This window comes from Tenrec ecaudatus, chromosome 4 (genome assembly GCF_050624435.1).
Source record: "Tenrec ecaudatus isolate mTenEca1 chromosome 4, mTenEca1.hap1, whole genome shotgun sequence".
Taxonomy (NCBI): Eukaryota; Metazoa; Chordata; class Mammalia; order Afrosoricida; family Tenrecidae; genus Tenrec; species Tenrec ecaudatus.
In genome coordinates, this window is record NC_134533.1 from 91,303,846 (window position 1) to 91,330,538 (window position 26,693).

At 48.5% G+C, this 26,693-nt stretch overlaps 2 protein-coding genes across 2 annotated transcripts in view; both read left to right on the forward strand.

Annotated features, from left to right (window-relative positions):
* Positions 1 to 10,752, forward strand: part of HEPHL1 (hephaestin like 1) — an 87,371-nt gene extending 76,619 nt beyond the window's left edge. Inside the window, exons 16-20 of the mRNA XM_075548717.1 lie at positions 1,140 to 1,362; positions 4,978 to 5,121; positions 8,615 to 8,773; positions 9,269 to 9,340; positions 10,550 to 10,752. Coding sequence (XP_075404832.1) covers positions 1,140 to 1,362; positions 4,978 to 5,121; positions 8,615 to 8,773; positions 9,269 to 9,340; positions 10,550 to 10,752 — 801 coding nt within the window. The remainder of the gene's footprint in view (positions 1 to 1,139; positions 1,363 to 4,977; positions 5,122 to 8,614; positions 8,774 to 9,268; positions 9,341 to 10,549) is intronic.
* A 5,182-nt stretch (positions 10,753 to 15,934) lies between these two features.
* The window catches only part of PANX1 (pannexin 1), a 47,718-nt gene continuing 36,959 nt past the window's right edge, over positions 15,935 to 26,693 (forward strand). Inside the window, exon 1 of the mRNA XM_075546464.1 lies at positions 15,935 to 16,550. Coding sequence (XP_075402579.1) covers positions 16,370 to 16,550 — 181 coding nt within the window. The 5' untranslated portion in view covers positions 15,935 to 16,369. The remainder of the gene's footprint in view (positions 16,551 to 26,693) is intronic.

A 26,693-nucleotide genomic window follows, 5' to 3' on the forward strand; every position in this document is an offset into this window, starting at 1 on the left:
GTCCAAACCAAAGTCTCATCTGATAGACAATATAAATATGGGCAATTATATCAAAGTGAAGGATGACCTGGTATTGTACAAATACATTATATTGCCTGCATTGAGGCCCTTGAGTTGGACTGGACACTGTTAGAATTCAGGAATTAGATGTACACGATACTTGAAGAAAAAGACTTAACAATTGTACATTTCGGAACGCATCCAAACAAAGAGTGATCGCACACTTAGGATGTGCAAATGACCCTACCAAGTCCTATGAAGATTACTAATAGTGTTATCTTAAGAACATTTTTAACTTTGAAGAGAAACTACTGCATCTCCAAACCCACAAATACAATACAGCTCTGAACCTAGTTGAGTACCATGGGCGTCGTGAGCTGGCCGGGACCCTTTTGGGGGCACTGGAAGGAGGGTCTAAGAAGGAATTCAAAGACCGGGAGGCCTGATGAAGAGGAGCGAGGCAGTGGAAAGAAGACACGACAGAACACTGGATGGAAGGGTTAGGAAGAAATAAAGATTCAGCCCACATTTTCTGATCCAACAGGCGAGGAATATCATCGTGCTGATAAAAGAATTCAAAGAGAGCAAGTGGAGTTGAGGAAAATAATAAATTCCGGTTCAGACATCGGTTCTGAGTAGACCATATTATTGCAGGAAGCATATTCAAATAGACTATCCAAGAAGGAAGTGGTGAAGGTGGACGTTTGCCCTCAAAGGAGAACTCGCGGCTGAATGACGTGACTTGGAGCTGACCCGTGATCCCATGTCATTTACTAATAACCCATCTACATTTCCCCATAGAAAGCAGAGTAGAAATGTCTAGATAGAGTTCTAAATACTGTCTCCCTTGAAAAGCAAACAGAAACAGAGTCAAGCCTTCACTTACTCAGCAAGTATGAAGTGAGGTCACCTCTGAGATGGACTCGGGGTACGACCTGAACAAAGTGTGCAGGTACTTCACTAAGTTTTCATATGCACCACCCTGATTCTCCCCGTTTCTTTGTGCTTATTTTCACAGAGAGTTGTCTCTTTACAATGGCCGTCTCACACACACACACACACACACACACACACGCACACACGGTCTCTGTGACTAACCTATGTAAAGGCACTCCTGAGCTGATTGTGGTTTCTTTCAGGACACATACAGCGGCTTGATGGGTCCTCTGATTACGTGCAGAGAAGGCGTGCTGAATGAAAAGGGAAGGAGAACGGACGTTGACTATGAATTTGCTCTCTTGTTTCTGGTATTTAATGAGAATGAATCCTGGTACCTGGATGACAATATAAAGAAATATCTCAACAAGGATCCACGGAATTTTAAGCACACTGATGATTTTGAGGAGAGCAACAAAATGCACGGTATGACAGGAGTTGACAAAGAAGACCGTTGTGGGGGATTTCCTCCTCCTCCCACTGCCACCGTGTCACAGTGACCCCGCAGGACAGGGCAGAACTGTCCCTGTTAGTTCCAGAGACGGTAACGCTATGGGAGTAGAAAGCTCCCTATTTCTCCCAGAGAGGGGCGGCTGGTTTCAAGCTACAGACCTTTCAGATCACAGCCCAGTGCATAACCAGTATGCCCCAGGGCCCCATTGATAAAAATTCTGTAGTTATAGGAGACACCCAGTCTCTTCCTCTAAGCCTATCCCCATCCATCCCCAGGGGCACATGGAAAGTTCTCTAAACTTCTCCTTCGGAGTGAGGTGGTCTAGCCAATGGTTAGCTGGCAGCAAGGTCTTTGAGGTTTGGCCCAACTGGTTAGGGACCTCCTTTGCTAAAAGGAGCCCTGGTGTTGTAGGGTTGACTCACTGGGTTGCGATCACATGGTCAGCAGTTCAAAACCACTAGCAGCTCCGAGGGAGCTGGCTTGCTACCGGGCTTTCTACTCTTGTAAAGAGTTGCAGTCTCACAAGCCCACGGGGATGGCTGTGAGTCAGCATGACTCAATGACAGTGAGCTCCCTAAGGGAGCCTTGGAAATTCAGTGAGTAATGCCCCCATTTGCCGGCTGGACCAGTGACAGTTTTAACCTACTCTTGGCCTCCAGGGAGAAAGACCTTTATTGGCAATTTGCTTCCATAAATATTACAGCCTAGGAAACCCTAAAAAGGAGTTCTGGTGACGCAGTGGTTACTCTTTGGGCTGCTAACCATTAGTTTAGCTGTTCGAAACCACCAGCTGCTCCATGGAAAAAAGATAGGACTTTCTACTCCTGTAAAGAGTTCGTTTCAGAAACTCATTAGGGGAAGTTCTACCCTGTCCTAGAGGCCACTGTGAGGCAGCACTCGATGGCAGTGAGTAAGACATGAAATGGCACCACTAAATTTCTTATTTTACTATGATTTAATTCTATACTTTAATTCTAACTTTCTCCCCACCTCCCACCCCCCATTCAACTTGACACACCAAGGGAATAGGTTTTGCCTCAGATGCCAAAAGCTAGTTAAATGTTTTGATTGGAATATAGCCACCTGATATTTCAGCTACTTTCCCTCTTACCAGTTTGGCTTCCCTCTCTCCAAAGCCCAGTAAGCTCGATTGATTTTAAGTGAGCGTCGCCCTGCAGGTGATATCACTTGGCGGCATCAGGATGCACAGCATAAAGTCAGTAGGAAGGGGAAGGCCAAAAGTGGCGCCCCAGAAAGCCAGCCTTGCTCTGTCGTTGTTAGGTTCCTGGACTCGGCCCGGGAAGCTTTGCTTCTCTTTGGAGATAGAGTCAGCCAGGCTTAGGAACCGTTTCCAAACTTCTCATGTGCCATCAAGTCAGTTTCAGCACACCCCATTGCAGCACTGCTGCAGGTAGGTCTCCAGGCTGTAATCCCTACAACAGTGCTATGGTTTGGACATTGGGCAGCTGACCTCAAGGTCTGTGGTTCAAGCCCACTAGTGGCTCCATGGGAGCAAAATGAGGTGGTCTGCTCCCAGATTTACAGCCTCAGAAGCCCTAGATAGGATCATTAAGATTCAGAATTGCCTCAGTGACAGTGAGTTTGGTGTTGCATTGTTGCTGCTTTAGTTAAATTTTTTTAATTAAATTTTTATAGGAGCAGATTATCAAAGTCTTTTGCATCTCAGAACTGCTGGTGGGTTTGAACCTGCAACCTTTTTGGTTAGCAGCTGAGCACATGAATATTGTCCCACACTCATACTCAGTGAACTAGTGATTAATAGAAATGACCTACTAAGGAGCTAGCTTTAACCCCTTTCAGTTTTGATTTATAGAAACTTAATTTTTGTATATGCCTTATTCCTCTTCTCTATTACAAAAACAAAACCCCACTGCAATGGAGTCGATTCTGACTCATGGGCCCTTCATAGGACGGAGTAGATCTGGTCCTAAGGGTTTCTGACACTGTAACTCTTTATGAGAACAGACAGCCTTTGTGTTCTCCTTCAGCGGACTCGTGAGTTTGAACCACCAACCATGCAGCTAATAGCCCAACATTCATCCATAAAATGGTATAAATCTGGCTCCTATCTCACAAGTGAGTTTGTAATCGACTTCCCAGAGAGATTATGCTGAACAAAAAACAACAATAAACAAAGCCAGCAGGCAAGTCAAACCCACTGCCATTGAGTTGATTCTGACTCATAGTGACCCTATATAGCATTTCCAAGGCTGTAATTCTTTTGTAAAAAATTTAATCATTTTATTTGGGGCTCGTACAACTCTTATCACAATACATACATACATCCATTGTGTCAAGCACATATGTGCATTTGTTGCCATCATCATTCTCAAAACATTTACATTCTACTTCAGCCTTTGATATCAGCTCCTCATTTTCCCCCTCCCCTCCCTTCCTGCTCCCCCCTCCTTCATGAACCCTTGAACTTTTTTTCCTTTTTTCCCTTATCATTCCCAAAACATTTGCTCTCCACCTAAGTCCCTGGCATCAGCTCCTCATTTTTCCCTTCCCTCCCCCATGAAGCCTTGAGACTTATAAATTAGTATTATTTTGTTGTATCTTACACTGTCCAACATCTCCCTTCACCCATTTTTCTGTTGTCCACCCCCCAGGGAGGAGGTTATATGTAGATCGTTGTAATCTGCTCCCCTTTTCCACTTGACCCTCCCTTCACCCTCCCGGTATTGCCACTCTCACCACTTGTCCTGAAGGGATCATCTGTCCTGGACTCCCTGTGTTTCCAGTTCCTATCTGTACCAGTGTACAGATTCTCTGGTGTAGACATCCTCTGGTCTAGCCAGATTTGTAAGGTAGAATTGGGATCATGATAGTGGAGTAGGAGGAAACATTGAGGAATTAGAGGAAAGTTGTATGTTTCATTGTTGCTACACTGCATCCTGACTGGCTCCTCGTCGTGACCCTTCTAGAAGGGGATTTCCAGTTGCCTACAGAGGGGTCTTGGATCCCCAATCTACACTCCCCCTCATTCACAATGATTTGATTTTTTGTTCTTTGATGCCTGATACCTGATCCCTTTGACACCTCATGATCACACAAGTTGGTGTGCTTCTTCCATGTGGGCTTTGTTGCTTCTCAGCTACATGGCCACTTGTTTACCTTCAAGCCTTTAAGACCTCAGACACTATATCTTTTGATAGCCGGGCACCATCAGCTTTCTTCACCACTTTTGCTTATGCACCCATTTGTCTTCCCCAAGGCTGTAATTCTTTACAGTGGCAGAAAGCCTCAACTTTCTCTGAAGGAGAGGCTGGTGGGTTAGAATCTCTGACCTTGAGGTTAAGAGTCTAATACTTACAGAGCCACCAGGACTCCTACCCAAGCTATAATTCTAAAAAAAAAAAAACAAAACTGCCATTTCTCTTGTCTGGATCTCTTTGTATAGGAACTGAATTTGGGACCTGGAATAATTTAATTGGTAAATATGAGTGAGATTGTTAGGTATTTGTCAAGCTGATTGGAAGAACTTTAATCATTTCAAAAATCACCTTAAGCAATGTTTGTGTCCCCTTACTAATCAAAGGTTACCCCCCCCCCCTTCTTCATAGCTATTAATGGGAAGATTTTTGGAAATCTCCATGGGCTCATAATGAATGAAGATACCATGACAAACTGGTATTTGTTAGGAATTGGAAGTGAAGTGGACATACATACCATCCATTATCATGCAGAGAGCTTTCTTTTCAAAGTAAGTATAAGGAAAATGTTTGGAGAAAGAGTTTTTTAAGCTAATCAGTTCAACAGAGTTCTACCATGAAATACAAAACCCACTGAGACCCAGTCAATTCCAGCTCAGAGCCCCTCTAAGGACAGGTGAGGACTTCTCCCTGGGATTCCTGAGGGTGCAAACCTCTCCAGGAGCAAACAAGTCCCATCCTTCTCCCTCCCAGGGGCTGGGGGTTAGCAGTGCTGCAGCAGCAGGCCAACTCGCTGCAAATCTCTGCCCCCTACTCAGCCAGGGCGCCTTCCAAAAGTTCATGGAAATAGAATGAGAAGAGGGTACAATTTCCCCCATGAACTTTTTGAAGGTCCCTCAAATGAGACATGCTTGGCCATGATGCTTGTGAGGGGTGGTGGTGCATATCAGAGAACGAAACAAAAACTAAACCTACTGCCATCGAATCAACTCAGACTCTCTAACGATGGGGTGTTGGAATTATATCCTTCCCATGGTAGTTATTTCTTAATATGTGTAGGAGGGATTTTTTTTTAATTGGTGGAAAACTGGAATGCAAAGATAGTGGAGTTTTCCATGACTATTTTTGAAGCCCCCTCTTAAGTTTTATTGTGCTTGTAAAAACCCTTTGATCTGCATTTTGCATCACTTACAAGGTTTGTGCTGTTAACTTTGCACATGAAAGCACCCATTGCCTTTGCAGCTTGTTGTTGTTCACATAGATAATGCACACATGCCAAGTGGACATTTTTCATGTGTGCAATTCAGTGACAACAATTGCATCAGTCATGTGGTCCAGCCATTGCCAATATCCAGCGTCAAATAGTCCATCTGCATAAGCAGACAGACAGACACTCAAGACTTCCTAAAAGAACCCATGGCATCTGGCTCCTTTTCTCAATCCTTCCTGTTTCGTTTCTTGTCCTTTCCCCTTCTCCCCATCTCTTTTCGGTGTGATTAGCTAACAGCATAGCCTTGCCCATTAAAAGAGATAATCATAGCTCTGGGTTGGGCCCCCAATAGCTTGACCTTTGTCCTAGCAATCTGGGCTGGGCCATATGTGACCTTCTCCCTCTCTGGCATTGAGCTGAACTACATGGGTGGAGCTATGTAAGAAACAGATGGTCAGGCTCCCCACCAGACTCCTCAAGTCAGAATCACTGGGGTAAGGCCCCACTCATATGTCTTCGCGAGTTCTCATACCATTTACAAAGAAATACACTGGACAAGAATGACCATCTCTAACTTGTGGGGGGGGGAGGGGTGTGCAGCATTGCTTCTTTTTTAACTATGCAGAATAAACAACAACCTTCATTAATCCTCTAATAACCTCTTCTCTTTGTTTACTCAACACGCTTAGGACACCAAGGATTAGCCTACAATGGTTACAGAACTTCATGGTACAAATGACTTTTTTTTTTTTTTTACAAATCTCATGTTGAAAAGTATACTAAAAATGTAAAATAAGTAGTAAATGGAAACAGCAGACATTATTTTCTCATAGTCCTCTGGGTCAGGAATCAGTAAGTAGTGTAGCTAAGTGGTTCAGATCCAGCATCTCCCATACGGCTGCAATGAAGGTGTCACTGACAGTGGCAGCTACCGGAGATTTAACTGGGAGGGTGGAGGACCTATTTCCAAGGTCGTTCACATGCTGTTGACTAGAAGCTCCAGTCCCTTGCCACGTGGGTACAACGTGGGAGCTAGCACCCCCCAGATTATGACCTAACTAGAGAGAGAGAGAGAGAGAGAGAGAGAGAGAGAGAGAGAGAGAGAGAGAGAGAGAGAAGGCCTAAGACAGTTTTTATAGCACAATCTTAGAGGTGGCCTGTCAACATGCCTGCCAAATGCTATTGACCACATAGGGCCACCCTCCTACCCTGTAGGAGGGATTTCAGGGCTTATGAACATAGGAGGAAGGAGTCATCAAGGGCAGTCACAGAGGCTGATTATCAAATGGTATGTACATTTTACCAAATTGTTCAAAGAACCAACTTTTGGCTTCATTGATTTAACTCTGTGATGTTTCTATTAACAATGGCATTGATTTCTATTCTTTCCCTCCCCCCTACCCCCCAGATTATTTTCTTCTTTCTGGGTAAGACAAAAATAAAAGCTCAGTTGCCATCACATTGATTTCAACTCAAGGTAACTCTATGTGTTTGATAGTAGAATTATATGCCCCAAGGTTTTCACAAAGCTGGTTCCTATGAAGTGGAGGTTAACGATGAAGTGAGGGTTCATGATGGCCCAATATCCAACTTTTCCAAACTACTATACTCCCCCTCCCCTCAGCCCTCTTCCTTCCATCCTTGGGTTCTGCGATCTGCTGCTGCAACATCTCATAGAGCTCACGGACCGTCATGACCCGCAAAGTTGTGGGGGCTGGCAAGTCCCAAGTCTGTGGGTCAGGTGTCAATCTGGAGACTTCTCCTGACTCTCTGGCATCGTTGGTGCAAGATCATCGACTTTCCAGTGAGGTGCAGGGCCTGGCCCCGGGAGAACAACCCTCTGCTTGCCTCCGTCTGCATTGCTGGTAGACAGAACAGTCCTACTTAGCATTTTGTGTCCAGAGGTGCACGAGGGATGCGTCTAGACTCAACCTATTTCTGCATTGCTGCGGTATGTCCTTGTCTGCTCAGTTCATGGACCCAGCTGGTCACCGCAAGTCTGTGTACCAAGAGTACTACTTGCTGATTCCAATTACCTTCCAATCCAAGAAAGAGGTTCTTCTGATGGACATCAACATGCCTTATTCAAATGTACCCTCTAAATTCCCAGAATGCTTTCTAAAGGTTCAGCCTCCACTAGTCCAGTGTTGGAGTGTCCCTTTGCCTGATGTAAGGCCAGGATGAAATGGTGAAAAGGCAAACATGTGGGCTCTCACCATGACCTAATACTTCCATCACAGCTAGGGAAACAGCAGGCACTGTACTCCATCCAACTGACCTGTGCTTAGCTTCTTCAATCAAGATCTTTCCCTCGACTAGTAATGAAGCAGCTTTCAAATGCTGTCTGTGTAACCTGGAACTGCATTCTGTGAACCCTGCAGCCTTCTGCTGGCCATCGGGAAGTTGTCCATAGAGCGTTACCCACGTGGCAATGTGCTCTGAGGAGAGCTTCTCAGGGGGGTCCCAGAGTAGGACTTCTTGGGAAAGAGGCTACCTGTGTCTGGGTGTGGTGGCTGCCTCCTTGCATTCCCCCCATAGATTGTTCCCCTAGGAACCATTTCCTTTTCATTCTGGATTTACTTCAGGCACCACCTACCTTATTAGAGGGTGTTATTGACATCACCCAAGATTGGTGGGCTGATTTTTCAGAAGCAGATGGCCAGGCCTTTCTTTGGAGGCACTGCTGAGTGGACTTAAACCTCCAGCCTTTTGTTTAACAACTGGGGGCATTGGCCATGGATGCCACCCAGGGGCACCTCCTCCTGTACTCTGTGCATGTCGTTTTCTTGGTGGCTGACCAAAGAAAGTCCCACGCTGTGCTTTGCTTTCTGCAGGCAGGTCAGTCTTACCGAGAAGATGTGTTTGATCTCTTTCCCGGGACCTTCCAAACCATTGAACTGTATGCGGATCACCCAGGGACATGGCTGCTACACTGTCATGTGTCTGACCACATCCACGCTGGCATGGAGACGACCTACACAGTCCTCCGGAACCTAGGTACTGTGTTGGTCAGTGATGCTGGGTGAAAGTTCCAGGCTCCTGTAGACCCCAAAACAGGGGACCCAGGGGACACCACTCTCAGAGGACCCCCCAAGAAGTCAGGATCATGTGTAAATGTGAAACCACCATAGAATGATAGGTGTCATGAACAGAGTACAGTGTTTCAGGGTTCAGAGGCAGCAGAAGGAAGAAGTGACTAGCAGTCTGCAGAGAGGAGCTAAGGCTTCACAGAGGCCAGGAGGCTTGAGTGGATGGTAATGGATGCGCAGAAGGTTGAAAGGCAGATGGGGAGTAGAAACAGCAAGTGTTCTGGTGTGAGACACAATAGTGAGAGTCAAAGAAAGATTTGCAGATACTGGTGGGCCAATCTCCTCCCTGGAGGCCTGGAGTAATTCCTGAAACAATTCACATCCTGGGGTGGCCGGGTGGGGGGGACGGGGGGGAGTGCTCTGCTTGTTTATTCATCAACCACCGTATCTCTTCTGTGTCCAGACAATACGGTCCCGTACTCTACCAAGTCTCCTTCGGAAGAAGAAGCCCACCCGGCTCCTGTGCCCTCTGATGGTAATGCTGCCCTTCCCTCCTTGGAGAAAGGCAGAGGGCCTGATGCCCCACATTTCTTTGTAAATGTTTGTGGTAAGATATAGGAGAGGGCTTCCAAGAGTTTGTAGAGAAATGGAATTAATTATAATAGAAAATATCCACGAGCTTTTTCAGGTCAAAGTGAGTGATGCTACCTTCTGGGACGTGCTGGAAAGATCCAGGTGGCGCTGCAAAAGCAGATACCTGCACTTGATCCTGGATTATAGGTTATTGCACAGCCTTTTATATATATATATATATATATATATATATATAATTTCCAAACTCTTTTATTGGCTAAGCCAGACATTACACCATTCCATTGTTCAATCACATCAAGCCATGTTGTACAATTACTACCACAATTAGCTCCCAAACATTTTCTTTTTCTTGAACTCCTTGATATCTCCTTCCTTTAACTCCCACCTTCCTCAGCACATTGTCCAGGAAACTTTATCCTAGTGATTGTCTCTATAGATTCTCTTAGCCTGTGTTTTATATACCGAAAACACATAGAAAAACTCTTAACATAGATTCAAGATGGCTACCAACAATGACAAAATACAACAGACAAAACCCCAATATGGAAAAAACAAAAAAGATTAAAACCTAGATCTGGCACCAAGAGATCAAGTGACCAGGTACCATTGAAGTCAGACTTATCATTTCAATCTACTAGAGTCATCTCTCCAATATGCTTTTCTGATCACCAGGTTGTTCCCATCCCTTAATTATGCTTAGAGGGAGATCACCAGAGGTTTACTCCCTGTGTAGATATCAAAAAATGTACTTTGGGCTTCCACTGTCATTCATAGTCCTCTGCACACCATAATCTCACAATTTAAGCTCTGATGCTATTCCCTCCTCCGGAGTTGGATCACATATTTACAATCCTTGGATCTCGGATGTTGGTGTGCTTCTTCCATGTGAGCTTAGTTAATGTCTAACTTGGATGACTGCTTGTTTGATAACACCGAGGTGTTTAATTGTCAGGGGGTGCCGAGTAATTTATTTCCTTGAAAAGGGAGCAGTAGGTGAAATACATTTGGGGACCTATGGTGTTTAACAAAACATTTGGCATGTTCACTAGTCATCATCAGCAGCATTGGTCACATTCACTGTACGGTGTAACCCTCTCCAGGATCCATTTTCAGATCTCTTGATCACCCTCAACCCCCTTCTTTCCCACAGAAGACCCCAATAAGGAGCAGCTCTATTTCTTTGGCAAGAACGTGGGTCCCAGAGGAGCCAAAACAGCCTTGGTCATCCTTTTCATCATGGGACTCGTCCTCGTGATGGCCACGGGCATCCTCTCTCTCCGGCTCTACTCTCTGAAGAGGCAGGTGGCCTACCAGGTCGTGCAGTCCTGCGCCCTGCCCACAGATGCTCTGTGAATGGGCTGCTCTTTCTCAGACGGGAAGGGGTGAGGTTCCGTAGCCGGATGGCCAAGGGCAGCTAACAGGGACACTGGACCATAGCAACTGCGCTCACCGGGAAAGGTCGACACTGTTTTCGGGATCAGGCTGGTCCTCTGGAACATAATGCAAAACAATTTGTTTTGATGCATTTCTGGAAATGGGCTGTGAATTATCCTCAGGTGCAAACATGGAAAAGGGAGACCGGGCCTGACCGAGCAAGGCGACTCATTGTCGCTTCTCGGCATTAGTTCACTGAAATAGGAGCACCCTTTAAAGAGACCATTACTACCCATTTTTTTCAACCCCTGAGATTAGACAGTGTTGCCTCTGTAAACCAGCAACGTTTCCACGTGAAGCGGTGCATGGGGGGCTCGGTGGTGGAATTCTAACCTGCCCACGTTTCCAAGGTGGACAACTTGTGGGAAGAGTTAGAAGCCCGCCTCCCCGCCCCCCACCCCCGCTGTTTGTTTTTTTTTTAACATTGCTACGTAAACTGTTCCCCCAAGTCGTTCCAGAGAAAAGAACTTTCTAAGGAGTCCATGAAAATATGAGTCAGTGTTGACGGAGATAATCTGCCAAAGTGAATTATTGGAGACTTTAACCAGCTCTCCTGGCCGTTCCCCTGATCCATAGCCTATGCACTGTTTGTTACAAAAGATTTTTTAAAAATTCTTCAACATTGAAAAATCATTTGCTGCTGTTTTTATACAAACCTGTACTGATATTTGAATGTTTACAACTCACTTCGTGTTATATGTTTTTACAATATTTTTCTATAGCGATGTCTGAATTTTCAAAAAAAAATGACTGGAGAGTTTGTATTTTCATTTCAGGATCAAGGTGTACTGGAATCTGTGAGCCAGCAGGCTCCAACCCCCCACTGGGAGTCAGGGAGTTCTCTGAAACACTAGTGGGGACTTCTGAGAGGGAGGCCAGAAATTGAATTGAGTTGGGTTTCTCATTCAGTTGGGCGGGTCTTTTCAAGTTTCCATCTCCTGTGCACTAAAAGCAGTCTCATCACATGAGAAACACGGGGAAGAATTCACCGACACAACAAATAGTCCTTTATTGGAGGAAAAGACAAGAAAAGGCATAGGAAGGAGGAATGGCTTGGAAAAGAGATTCCTGAACAGCAACACCTCAACCCTGGAAACAGCTTTGAAGATAAAAATGGAAAGTTTTCCAAGCTCAGGCACAAAAATGAAATACTGGCGCATGAAACTCAGTCCTCTACCGGTCAGTCTGCACCCTCTTTCCAGCATGCCCCTGGCTCAAGTCTGCGGTTGATAAAAGCACCATTGTTGATGAGTCGATTGAGAAGTTGCCCTGCGACGGCAAGAGAATGAGGATGGGGCAGCTGCCTTTGCAGTGGGCCATTTGAATTTCCAAGTGAACCAAGAGGACCCAAGACAAACCCTGGTGGTGGAACCTTTCCTACCTGCTCATCTTTATCTTGGTGATGGGACGAGGGTAACTTGATAGAAGCGATTGGCTTACACAAAACCTATTTACTTGCTATTAATTCTTTCATAGTTTGCTTGAATGTTATTATCAAACAGGGAACCCAACGCTGTTTGCCATCCAGCCTGCCAACCACTCGCCATGTGATCTAGTACGTACTAGGCAGTTTTCATACACATGGAGGCTGCCTTTTTACATACAAATGTAATGGTTATGATGTAATGATTCATTCCTAATTAGTTTTGATAAACCATTGCCCTTGAGTGGATTCTGATCCATCGTGCCCTTGCAGGGCAGCGTGAAACTGCCTCACAGTGTTGGCAAGGCTGCAAAACCTCATGAGGTCACAGCTTTCTCCTGAGGCGTGGTTGGGGGCTTGAACTGCTGACTCTGTTAGCAGCCGAGGGCTTCACCACCACACGGCCAGGGTTCCTCCTTATTTCTAACTCATCTTTAGTAAGACCCCACATTATTTAGTTGTGAGTTTGTTTTCCTTTTCCTTTGTTTTTTTAAAAATGAAAACAAAACCATGAAGTAGTTTTCACCATTTCTCTATTTAATAAAGTTTCACATGTTATAAATGGCCGTTTTCGTGGTTTCCTTTTGTCCTCAGTTCCCATCGGGTGGGCAACTCGTGGCTACCAAGCAGTGCTTGGCCCCGCCCCACCCCCACAATTGTTGGTGTGAGTGCGTGCATAGTGGCAGCCGCTGTGTGTTCGGAGCATCTTCCAGCGTCAGGGCTCATAGTCCAGCACTCGATTAGGCAAGACTCTCTTGTGATCTGCAGAGTTGTCATTGGCCAATCACTGACGGTTATCTATCACTAATCTAGAGAGGTTAGGGCTGGTAAAAGAATGATGTTTCAGAGATGTAACATGTACCCCAGTTATAAGTACTAAAGGAAATGAAACAAGACAGTCTCTTTCCACAGAGGGCGGCTCCTCAAACGTTTCTTGAACCACTCCACATTCCTCTGTCCCCTGCCTCACTTCTCTGAGAAAACCTACCTTCCTTTGCGCGCATCCTTTCCTCTCATTTCCGTGGAAGAAGCCTCTCTGCTTCTATCGGGGACAGTCTCTACTTGGCTCTAGACCTCATTCCTTCTTGCTTTCCTAAGGACTTCATTCTTACAGTGATCACCGTTATCTCCTGCATCGTTTTCTGACATCCTTAGCAATGCCCACGACTACAACCAGAGAGCAAATGAAAAACCTCTCTCTTAATGCTATGCTCCCCTTCCACCCAGCTTCTCTGTTCCCTTTGACAGCAACCTTAGCAGTCATCCCACTTGCGCCTTTACCACATCACACTTCATACATTCCTCCTACCCATTCCAATGGTTTCCAGTCCTGGTGCTCTGCCCTCCTGTCCCAATCGGTTAGGTCACCAACCACGCTGCCATCTGCACGGGCTTCTCTTCCACCTTTATCTTACTCAGCAGCAATCACACCTCCTCCCTTCTTGATCCCCTCTAGCCTTTTGGCTTTCGCAACAAGACCCTCGGCCACGCTCCCTTCCTAATTTACCAGTTGGTTGTTGTTTATTAGCTCCTTTTCCTCCGTCTGACCAATATTGTCATGCCCCAGGGTAGGCTGACTCATGAACCCCAAAGAGAGCCAAGCCCCATCCAAGAACCTGTGGATGTTACCTTATGCAACAAAGGGGACTTTGAAACTGTCATTAAATTAAGGATCTTGAGATGGAGGGATTGTTCTGGGTCATCAACTTGAGCCTCAAATATATAAATAGCTCAAGTGTCCTAGGGGGCAAGCAGAGGGAGCCTCGACTATCAAAGGAAGAGCCACGTGATGACTGAAGCGAGATACTACAGCATGCTTTTTAAAGTGCATGAAGTCACCACAAGGCAAGGAATGCCGTTTGAGAAGGTAGAAAGACAAAGCGATAGATTCTTCCCTCGAGCTCCTAGAGCAGCGGTTCTCAACCTGTGGGTCCAGACTCCTTTGGGGGTCGAACACCCCTTTCACAGGGGTCACCTGGTTCATAACAGTAGCAAAATGACAGTTATAAAGTGGCAAAGAAAATAATTGTATAGGTGGGTGGGGGGTCACCACACACGAGGAACTGTATGAAAGGGTCGCGGCATAAGGCAGGTTGAAAACACTGTTCTAGAGTGAGCATGGTCCTGCCGACACCTTGATTTGGGCCAGTGGAACTAATGTCACACTTCTGACCTCCAGAACTTAGGAGGATGAAGGTGCGCCGGCGGGTTTGTGGTAAATTGTTACAACCATCTCCCTGGGTTCTTTCACCTGTCCTCAGGGATCTGCAAGCCAACTTTATGCCAATACATTCCAAATGTGCTTTGTGCTGACCTTGAGCTTCTGACTCACAACTCTTGCCAAGCAGGAGCTGCAGCAATCCCCTAACCAGGCTCCCCATTGTCACAGCCACTGCCCACAGCGGCAACTTTGCTTAAATATGCAAATCTGACCACATGGTTTCCCTGCCTAATAGCCTTTAATGTACTTCCATTTCACTTTGAATAAATCCAAACTCCTTACCTTGGTTTTAAAAACCAGGCTGATTTAACCTATGCCCACTTCTCCAACTCCTTCTCAACCTCATCTCTGCTTCAACCTTTATCAGTTCCTGTGCTCAGCTGGTCCTTTCCTGCCTCAGGACCTTTGCCCCTACATCTTTCTATGCCTGTGGCGCTGTTTCTTTAGGCCTCCATGTCCTGATGCACACTTTTGCCTCATTTACATGAGCTCCCCAGACACCTCTGCTGTTTAAAGGGGGTCCCTCTGCCTCTTCCTTCCCTTCTACATTAGTGTCCTTTGTAATACTTATCACAGGACATAAGGGTGAATTTTGTCTGTCTCTTCCACTGGAATGTAAGTTCCGGGAAGCAAGGATGCCCATTTTCCCGATCTCTTTGGTTCCCTGTTAAGTCTCCAGCACAAAGCTTATCGCAGATACGTACTGGTTGCTCAGCAAATATTTTTCGGAAGAAAGAATGGAAATGCAAACAGTAAAACACCGAGCACTTCCAATGTGGCAGGCAGGCGCTGTACACATGCCATCTCTGCCTCGGATGAACCTGGTAGGAGGCAGGCAGCGTTATCCTTAGTTGGCACATGAGGAAATTGAGGCTGAGATTCCCAAGGACAGGTGCTTTGTTCCACAGTAATTAGGGGATGGATGCAGGGCTCAGCCCGATTCTTGGTGGGAAAGGGCGCGTATAAGAAGGGGAACGACTGGCGCTGAGGTTTGAGAGGAGGCGACGGAATATGTGCTCCTTGTCCTGGGAGACATCCCGGTGCAGAGGAGGGTCGGCTGTGGGATGCGTGCAGAGACCAGGGCCGATGTGCGAGACCGCGGCACACCGCGGGCGTCTGTGGCTACACACGCGCCCTCCTCCCCGGCATAAAGAGTAGAGAAGGCAGCCCTCGCGTCTGCTTTCCAATGTGGCCTCTTGGGGTGCAAAAGGGGGCCATCTTGCTCACAAGAGCACCGGGATGCTTTCAGACGGGATGTTCTTTAAAGCCGGCGCCGGGAAGGGAGAAGCACGGGGCGGGGCGGTGCGCGTCCGTTTCCAGCGCCGCCGCGCGTGCGGAGAGCCCCGGGCAGGCGATGGAGTAGAGGGCTCCGGGAGGCGGCCGCGCCCACCCCGCCCCGCCCCGCGTCACCGCGGCGGCTTCCGGAAACTCCGCGACCCCGGGCGCGCGGTTTCCCCGTTCGGGTTCCGGAAGAACGCGGTGCGCAGGCCGCGAGCTCGGCGGCGGTCCCGGACGGGCCTGGGCGGGTGGCGAGGCGCCTGGTCCCCGCCTGGCTCGCGCGCCCGCAAGCAGCGCAGAGGCGCGGGGGCGCGTGCGCCGAAGGGGCCCGCGGCGCCCCGGGGATCGCGCCCCGCCGGCCGCGGAGCTCGGGAGCGCGCGGGCGCGGGCGCGGGGAGCCGCTCGGGGCCCCGCCCGTCCAGCCCGGCCGGAGGCGCGGCGAGCCCCGGCGCGCCGAGCACGAAAGCGGGCAGGATGCCGGGGCGGCGGCGGGGGAGCCGGCGAAGGGAAAGCGAAAGCCGCGGGCGCAGCCGGTAGAGGCGAAGGCGCGGCGCCGCCCTCGGGACGCCGGCAAGGACCGGGGCCTGGCTGGCGGAGCCCGGCGCGCCGGAGCCATGGCCATCGCCCACCTGGCCACGGAGTACGTGTTCTCGGACTTCTTGCTGAAGGAGCCCACGGAGCCCAGGTTCAAGGGGCTGCGGCTGGATCTGGCCGTGGACAAGATGGTCACGTGCATCGCCGTGGGGCTGCCTCTGCTGCTCATCTCGCTGGCCTTTGCGCAGGAGATCTCCATCGGTAAGGCCCGGCGGGCGCGGGGGAGGGCCGCTGCGAAGAAGCGCTGGGATCTCCCCGCGCCCCGGTCACTGCTCGCACCTGAGAGGGGTGTGAACTGTGGAAAGAAAGACGGCCGCTTTTAGGGGCCTCCGGCCCTTTGCCCACGCGCTTCAGGGGTATCCTTTGTGGACCCTGTTTTCTGGGGCCCTCCAGCGAATCTCCGATAGAATCTGCACTTCTCGGTGTTCTGCGCTCCCTTGGTTCAGACGGTGGCTTAGTGTCGCCGTCCCACCCTTTTGATGGCCTCCCACCTCCTTGCATCCAGATCTGCCCAGGACAACTGTCTCCCCTCCGCCCTTCACACATTCTTCATTCACTCAGAACTCACAGCCATCCAGGCGATGCTGACAGAAGTGACTTTATAGGACAGGATAAAACTGACCCCTTGAGTTTCCGAGACTGTAACTTTTTATTTTTTTAAAGCATTTATTGGGGACTCGTACAACTCTTATCCCAAACAATCTATCCACCCATCCATCCATTGTGTTGAGCATTTGTACATTTATTGCCCTCATCATTCTCAAAACATTTTCTTTCTACTTGAGCTGTTGGTATCAGCCCATTTTCCCCCTTCCCTTCCCTCATGAACCCTTGATAATTTATAAATTATTATTATTTTGTCAAGTCTTACAGTCTGACATCTCCCTTCACCCACTTTTCTGTTGTCCACCCTGAAGGGAGGGGGTTATATGTAGCTCCTGTAGTGGATTCCTCCTTTCTACCCCACCCTCCCTCCACCCTTCTGGTGTGGTCACTCTTACCACTGGTCCTGAAGGGATCACCTGTCCTGGATTCCCTGTGTTTCCAGTTCCTATCTGTACCAGTGTACATCCTCTAGTCTAGCCGGATTTGTAAGGTAGAATTGGGATCATGATAGTGAGGGGGGGTGAGGGGAAGCATTTAAGAACTAGAGGAAAGTTGTATGTTTTATTTTTGCAAACTGCACCCTGATTGGCTCTTCTCCCCGAGACCCTTCTGTAAGGGGACGTCAAGTTGCCTACAGATGGGCTTTGGGTTCCGACTCCGCATTCCTCCTCATTCACAATGAAATGATTTTTTTTTGTTCTTTGAAGCCTGAGACCTGATCCCATCAACACGTCATGATCACACAGGCTGGTGTGCTTCTTCCATGTGGCCTTTGTTGCTTCTGAGCCTGATGGCCACTTGTTTACCCTCAAGCCTTCAAGGCCCCAGATGCTATATCTTTTGATAGCCGAGCACCATCAGCTTTCTTCACCACATTTGCTTATGCATCCATTTACCAGGACTGTAACTCTTTACTAGAGTAGAAAACCCAGTCTTTCAACAGCAGAGCTACTCGTGGTTTTGAACTGCAGACCTAGTAGTTAAGCAGTCCAACTCGTAACCATTACACCACCAGGGCTCCACATACTTGCACAATCACAAAATGATGTGCTGGAGGACTTTCTTAGAGATTAAGTAAAAGATAGGAAGACATATGCCGGAGAGAAGTGGGTTCTCCTTTCACTAACTTGCACCTGATTGATGTTTCCGGAGACTTTAGCATTCAGCGATACCAACACTTGGCATTTGTTTAGAAGGAGCCCGAGATACCCCATCTGGCCATGGACAAACATCTGGATGGACAGGGCATGTTCACATAAATGTTCGTGTGGTTGGAGTGACTTTTGTGTGCCATTTCAAACATGGGTGGCTGGAGGAGCATCCCATGGCTAATAAGTGGCTGTCCTGCCTCATCAGCTGCCCAGGCTTTGAGCACCCAAATCTAGAGGAGAACAAGGACAGGGTCCGAGGGCTAGAGAGTTATTCCCAGGGAATGAGGGAGAGACCTACAGGGCTAGGGCTGGGGAAACTATGTCCATTGAGTTGGTGTAAGCCTGGGATGGGATTTGGATAAGCAGAGATTAGAGCGTTGGCCTGGCGGCCTGGTAGCATAGTGATTATGGATTGGGCCCATCTGTGGTCGAAAGAGGAGGCTTTTCACTTCTGCAGCTCTACCCTGCCCCATGGGACTGCTGTCAGTCCGAGTGGAGTCAGTGGCAGTGAGTGGGGTTTTGTTGGAGACCGTTTGCTGGGATTTGGAGATGGCAGGTGAAGTCGCATGTCCCTGGAGGGAGCCCCTGACAGCAGAGGCGGTGTCATCAGTCAGAATTGCTAGCATCTGAGAGACACTCTGGGCCCAGGTCAGGTTAGAGCAGAGGCACACGGCCTTGCTGATTTAAGAAGTGGGAAGTTATTTTACCTGAGCCGATGGGTAGGTTGGAAACAGCACGTCCTAAGTCACAGCATGGTGATGGTGTGTCAGGTTGGGGAAGGGGGAGAGAGTGGAGCCAGGGAGGATGGATGTCATGAGTGGAGGCACGGGGGACGTCTTGGCCATGGATGGGAGTGAAGAAGGAAAGGACAAGAGGTCGAGGAGCAAATAAGCAGCATGTGGGTCACTAGTCTTTAATGGAGAACAAAGGACAGAGGCCGGTCAATCTTGCTAGACAGCCCACAGGCTGGTGAGGGGAGAATGGTGATGTTGACAGTGGAGCCAAAGGGAGAGGATGTAGAAAAGGGTGTGATGGGCTTAATTTTGTGATCTCTAGCACTAAGCTGTCTAACTTGGCAGGATGTTGCTGAGTCAACTGGAAAAGAGGCATTGTCTTCTTTGTCTTTGGGGAAGCAGAGCCACCAGTTTCCTTCCGCCTTCCAGATGACCAGGGCTTGAGGCATCCAATGGAAAGGAAAACCACTAACCAGCATGGCTCCTGAAGATACTCCCTCCCTTCCACAAACGCCCCCTGAGAGCCAGCTATGGCTTTCCAGGACCAAGGACCCAGGGGCAAATGAGGCGTGGCTCCACATGTCCCAGAGAAGCCTGTCATGTGGGGTCGCTGATGGGGATAGAGAGGCAGGAGAGAAGAGTTGGCCACTGTCCGTGACCAGCTTCCTTTTGGTGGAAGCCCATGGTACCTGCATCAGGAATGCCTTGCTGTTACTGCTAGTTGCCATCAAATCACTTCTTTAGACACATCCCAGTGGATGGGTGGATGAAGCATGTATTTACTCAGCAAAAGAATGAGGTTATGGTAGGCATTGTAGGTACCGACCTGAGGAGAACTGGAGGGAGGGTGAGGCGTGGCTCTCTGGTTGCCCTGTTGGAATTTACTCTCCAGCCTGGTTGAGAATAGACTTGGCTAACAACTCATAATCTTTGTCCCTATGTGACCTGGGAGCCCCACCCGGTCCGGATTGTCAGGGACTTACATAAAGAGCCGTCAGAGGACTTCCATGTCTTCCGAGATGCCTCAGAGCTCCGGGGGGACATAGAAGATAGGCCCAAGGAATGAAGCCACTAGACCCATGTGTGGTAGTTACATAATCTGGTGTCAACTTGAGGATTGAGTGTAGGGGTGGAGTCTGGCCTTTCAATCAGGATACAGCCAATGAGGCCTCTGTGTGGACATGGCCTTCTCCTGAGGATTCTGGGAACTCCTGGATTTCCTCCTTGGAGGTAGGAGACTCACTCTCTCTAAGGTGACTCCCTGAGAGACACTCTACTGACAAGACACATGCAACTACACCAGACCTCTGGAGCCGGGGAAGTCACGCATGGAAACCCCTGCCAGTGCTGAGATGCTTATAATGCCTCTGGATCCACTAGACTTACTACCCAGTGGCCTGTGATCTTCCTGCATTCAGCATCCATTGCATGTGTTTCTTGAGTCTGAAGAGGAATTTATAGATTAGTATTGGACATATGGGCTAATATGAGACTTGATCTGGACTGGGCTGGGATGTTTTTTCAATATTCAATTGCTCTTATATATAAACTTCTTTCTTATACACATATGAGTGTCCATGGATTTGTTTCTCTAGTCTACCTGGACTAACATACACCATAGAATACCGATCAGGCTGAGAACACATTTAGGTAAAGGAGGACTTTAGAGCAGCGGTTCTCAGCCTGTGAGTCGCGACCCCTGTGGGGATTGAACGACCCTTTCACAGGGTTCACCCGATTCATAACAGTAGCAAAATTACAGTTATGTAGCAATGAAAATAATTTTATGGTTGAGGGGTCACCACCACATGAGGAATTGTACTAAAGGGTTGTGGTATTAGGAAGGCTGAGAACCATTGCTCTAGAGGAAAGAAGAGGGGAACAGTAAATGGGGTTGCTTATCATTGCAGTGTTTAATTTTGTGCAAGTTCAATTACATGCATTTAGCCCAAATAAACAATAAACAGAAGAGAGCGGGTAAGGTCATTTATATGGAGCAAGCATGTTTGCCTCCCCTTCTGGGTACATGCCCCAGAAGGAAGATAAGAGAGACTTGCGAGACATGGCTTGATCCTTCCTCTCAGAAACCGTCTCTCCCTGGTGCCCAGAATATTCTTGCGTGGTCTTGCTTTACTGTATGAAGCATAAGGAATCTTTCAGTGACACAGAGGTTAGGTCTGTCTTCTCCCTTCTACATAATGCACGTCATGTGTGACATCAGCCACCCCACCCTTACCCCTGTCCCTATCACTCTGCAGGATTCGGTCACTTATTGCTATGGCAACACAAAACTCATGGACCATAACCCACGTGGTTTCTTCAGGAAGTCATAGGAGCAATTCAGGATCTGGATTGGGAAGCACATGGGCAAGGTCTGAAGGGTCCCTCTGGAGCAGAGAACACTTCCTTGGAGCAGGACAGCTATCAACCTGGACATTTCTCTCAGCTGCCCTCTGTCTTCAGGCCTCTCGATGGGAGTGACTGAGTTCATAGCTGGCAGAGCAGCTTGCTCAGCCCTCTCAGCTGCCCTCTGTGTTCTGCCTCTCTGCCAAGAGCAGGTTCCTCTTGTCCAAGCAGGGCATCTCGGCCTTCAAGCTCCCTGGTAACATTTTCTCCACTGCCAGCTAGCCCAGATCACAGCCAGGGTAGCAGTGGGCATAGCTGTCTTCAGTGGTACAGTGTTTGACCAGTATCACAGCTCTGTTAGCAGTAACTCGCAGGAATCCTCAGGTGAACTGCTCCATTCTAGGCCCATCTTAGTTTCAAGGACTTTAAAAACCTCTGTGAGGTTTTTAATTTCAAGGCTTGGCTGTGCCGGCAGGATAGTCACCCACCCACCCGTTTGATGCACCACAAATTGTGCAGTCCTCTTGTACATAGCGCCTTTTTGGCTCCTAATAGACAGACCAGTCCGGTTACAGTGAGTAAAGTAACCAAGTACGGGCAGTCTGTGGACCAGGGTGGGACAGAAGGATCACACCATGCAGCTGTCTATGGCTTACAAGGATGTGGGAACTCCCTGGGGCAAAAAATATCAACCCCTCTGGGGTGGCAAACAACCTGGCAGCTCCCCTACCTGCATCTGTTTCTCCAAACAACCAGGGAAAATGGCCACATCAAAGGACACCTGCTTTCTACCCTGGATTTTGCCCTGTCCATGTGACTGCCTGCCCCTTACCGTCATTGCTCACTTACTCACCCCTAAAACTGGCATCTAGCATGGTGCCGTCCATAAATATCTGGTGAGTAAGGGAAAGCGATAGCTTAGTTAGGCCAAAGGGATACTTGGTTTGGTACATGTACTCACAGATGTTTACTGAGCCTGGGCGTGTGCCACTGTTGTGAGGCACAGGGGCTGCCTCTTGGAAGCGCACGGAACAGAGAAGATGGGTTTAATACCCAACCGAAACCACGGCCCCATCAGAAAGTATTAAGTAAACCCTTCTTAACCAGAAATATCCAAACGTGAAGCTGTCCTGTCTCAGCTAGTCCTCCATCCAGGGCGGTGCTCTTCCAAAGGCAGTGTTCCCATCGCTCTCCCCGTTCCCCAGGGAATCCTGTGCTCCTCTGCTGACACCAGGGAAGAGTGGCTGGCTGGCCCCTTGGAGAGACTCAAATGGTGTTCCTTTTCAATGTTTTCTGAGCCCGGCGAACACAAGGGGCAAGAAGATCAGAGCTGTCGGGGGAGCCGGGGTACATGTTCCGACCAAACTCTCCGTGGCTTGAAGAATAACAGGTAGGAAATTGTTGCTTGGTGCAGCCTGCCTAGTCTTTGTCAGTGTTCTTAACACTGCTCCATGAGAAGAACTCACTGCCATCACGTCGACTCCGACTCGCAGCGAGCCTATAGGACCAGGTAGAACTCCCCGAGACTGTATCTCCATGGGAGTACAAAGCTTCGGCTTTCTCCCGTGGAGAAACTGCCCCCCTTCCCATCAAGAGCATACCTTTGTAGTCCCCTAAAACAGCTGCCGTAACCTTCGGAGCAGATCTGTCTGCCTTGAATTTAAGTGGCCCAGCAGCTCCCTTCAAAGCCGCCGTGTTGATTGGACATTTGTTGGGAGGGAGCCGCCCCAGCAAGGCTAAGCTAAGTGTGTTACTGAGAGAACTTGTCTGCACATACCCACCGATGGCGGGGACATAGTTAAATCTGCTTTGTTTGAGAAGAACCCAGGCGTGTGTGACCTAGAACCTGAGCAGCAGCCCTTTTGACTTATCCTGGTCCAGGAGTCGGGGTTCTGGGCTCTGTCAAAGGTGTGGCCTGAAGCCTGGGGAACTGAAGGGTTGACTGTGACTCAGAGCAACCCAGGGCCAGGGCTCAGGAGTCTGAATTGAGCTGCATGGAGAATCCCCGTGGACGGAGCAGTGTGAGCAAAGCAGGGAGGCCCAAGGCGGTGGGACACTAAAATTGTCGGGGTACAGGTGCTTGAGAGGTAGGAGTTGAAATGAGTTGATGGGAACCTGAGAGAGACAGAGCACAGGACACCTTTCCCTGTTTGAGTTGATGTGTTTCTACAAGGGGTATCCCCCCCAAAACAGAATTGCGCTGAGTGGAGCTTTCATGGTACCCATTTTTCCTGCTAGGCAAGCATTGAGCAACTCGCTCTGAGTGTACCCAGTGCCATCACCTGGAAAGGTTCTCTCTGGTCACAGTCAGTTTTTTAGTAAAAGCAGCTTTGTTCAAACCTTGTTTTTTGTGATGGCTGATTTAAGAGAACAGTGTGCAGCTGTGAAATTTTGATTCCTGCTCAGAAGAAATGCCACAGAAACTGGTGTGATGTTGAACATAGCTTACAAGGACAGCGCTATGGGAAAAACTCGAGTGTACGAGTGGTTTCCTTGTTTCAAAAACGTTGAAATGTCGATTGATGACAAACTTGTTCTGGATATGTCAACTTCTCAAGAGGATAAAAATACAGTCTCACGCATAGTGCATTTGGAGTTCATTCCACCAGGTCACACTATTAATCAAGCTTTCTATTTAGAGGTTCTGAAAAGATTGTGTAACAGTGTGACAAAAAAGGCCTGCTTTGTGGTAGATTGGGAACGTTTTTGCCACCATATGCAGCCATCTTGGTGCTCCAGGTTTTTTTTTTTTTTGCAAAAAACAGCATGGCTCTCTTGCCCCATGCACCTGACTCACCTGACCTCGCTCCGTGCGACTTTTGGTTTCCTTAAATGAAGAGGGACATGAAAGGACAGTGATTTGGTGATGTAGGAAAGGGGAAGAAAAATAACAAGGGAGGTGCTGTCAGCCATCAAAGATGAGTTTGAAGAATGTTTCCAAGAATGGAATCACAGATTTGACAAATGTATTAAGTGTAATGGAGAGTACTTTGAAGGTGATAAGGTTGTTTTGTACAAAAAAAATTAAATACATAGCTCTGGGAAGAAAAGTTGTTTTGGGGGAGGGTACGCCCTCGTATGTAAAATTAGAAATTAGAAAATCACTGTTGATGATTGCACAGACCAGTTTGCCCCATGGCCTTCTATCCGGTAAACTCGTGTTTGATAAAAATCACCTAATTATGAGAAACGACCCTTGGTGGCATTGCTGGGCTGCTAACCACAAGGTCAGCAGTTCGAAACCACTTCATGGGAGAAAGAAGAAGCTTTATAGTCCTGTAAAGAGTTATAGTCTCGGAAACCTAAAGGCAGTTCCAGTCTCCTTGTGGGGTCACCATGAGTCATAATCCACTCGATGGCAATAAGTTAATTTTACGAGAAATGGAATTCTCCTAATCTGAAAGTTCATTTTTAGGTACTTTCCCCAAACTAAATTACATGTTAAGCTTTGTTCTGTGAAATAGGATTTAAGTTCTAACTGTGACAATTTCTGCAGCAAATTTACTTAAAACCCACCCACCAAGCCCACTGCCACCGAGTCCTTTCCGACTTCTAGCAGCCTGTGTAGGGTGTCTGAGGCTGTGAAGTTTCCTGGGACCAGACAGCCTCATCTTCCCCCATCGAAGCGTCTGTTGGTTGGAGCTGCCAACCTGCCTTTAGACACCAAGGCAACCACTGCTTATTTGTTTATTTTAAAGGCTTCAGTGAATAATGATAATAACATACCTCCTAGACTGTTTTAGAACAGAGCATCTTCTGGGTGTGCACGCGCAGAGGGGCTAGTCAAGGATAGAGGAAGGGAATGTCCGCACCTGATAAGACATACTTGGCTTCACATTAAACTTTCCCTCCAGCCTTGGACTCATTTTCCCATTTGGTCCCCAGCCTGCTGGGCTCCTCTCAGAAAAGAGCCACAATCAGCCTCAGCTGTCGAGACCCGTGGGCGGCATGGCGAGCTAACCTTGAGTTTGCCCTGCTGTCAGCCTAGAACGAGTAACTAACAAAATTGTCTGTTCAAACCAACCAGCCGTTCTGAGGGATAACTCGGGGGGGTGGGGTGGCGGCTGTCTGCCTGGGCCCCTATATGGGGCTGCTGTGAGTCAGAATCGACAGGACGGCAGTGGACCTTCGCGGTTCGGTGCGTCTGCACAGTTGCTAGTGCTTGCCTCATGCAGGCCTGCCCTGGAGGTCCCGCAGGCGGGGAGGGTGAACGAACACCCTCTTCAGTCCCTGGGGAAAGAAGAGGGCAGCGGAAGAGAGGAAGGCCTGCCATGAGATGGATTGACACAGGGGCTGGTCCAATGGGCTCAGACATAGGAGCCATGGAAAGATGGTGCAGGACCGGGCCGTGTTTCGTTCTGTTGTGCATAGGTTGCTATGGGTCAGAACCGACTCGATGGCACCTGACAAGAACAGCATTGCCTGTCTGGGGCCTCCCATAGGCCCCCATTCCTGTCCACAGCAAAGCACCAGAGTGGACCCTGCGAACACATTAGCATCGAGGCTGCTTGATGCAGCTGTGTGGGATGCCCTTGGAGGAGCCTTCCCCAGGGAGCCTGCAGCCAGTGCAGCTGCTCCAGGCCTGCTCCCAGACCCCTCCAGGTTGCCGCCTTAGGCAGTAGGAAAACCCTTGCTTGCTTGCTTGCTTGGGGGCAGTGTGGGCCAAAGCCTCGCCCTGTCAGCTGCCACAGGGTGACACACAGTAAGTACCACACCTTTATAAGTCACCTTCCCCTAAATCAGTGGCTCTCAACCTTCCTAATGCCACGATGCTTATATACAGTTCATGTTGTGGTGACCCCAACCATAAAATTCATTGCTACTTCGTAACTAATTTTGCTACTGTTACGAACCGGGCGATCCCTGTGAAAGGGTCCTTTGACTCCCACAGGGGTCACGGCCCACAGCTGGAGAACCGCTGTCCTAAATAATGAAGTCCCTGTCTGCCTGAGTGACTCCTGCTCTGAGTTTCAGGCTCTCGGCACCTGGTAATTGGGAGGGACGGTCCAGGGTCAGAGTCTGCACACAGTAGAGTGTGTGTCGCCATACAGCATGTCACCGACGGACTTTGGGTGACTCCGTGCATGGAAAAGTGCTGTTTCCACCATACTGCAGCCTAGTAAATATGCAGTAGCACCATGGAGAAGTTTGCAGAACTGTGAGAATTACCAATATGTGACATAAAAACACCTAATGAGCACTTGTATGTCAGAACAAAAGGGGTCGATAGATCTGCTTGACACCGGCTAGCCACAGACCCTGAGTTTGTAAAGCAAAGCAAACCTGCACTCTCTGGGAAGCTCAGTAAAGCGGGGCGCACTCACAGGAGGTATGCCTGAAGTCATGCCCGCTTGGGGCTCCTAAAGCCCAGCCAGCCATTCCACAGGGATTCTGGCCCATTGACCTCCCTGAGTGGCGCTGCCCTGGCCCAGGTGGGGCTCTGCCTGCTCCTCTGCCAGCTCTCGCTGTGCCTGGGGAGGAAGCACATCGTTCAGGATTAAGAACAC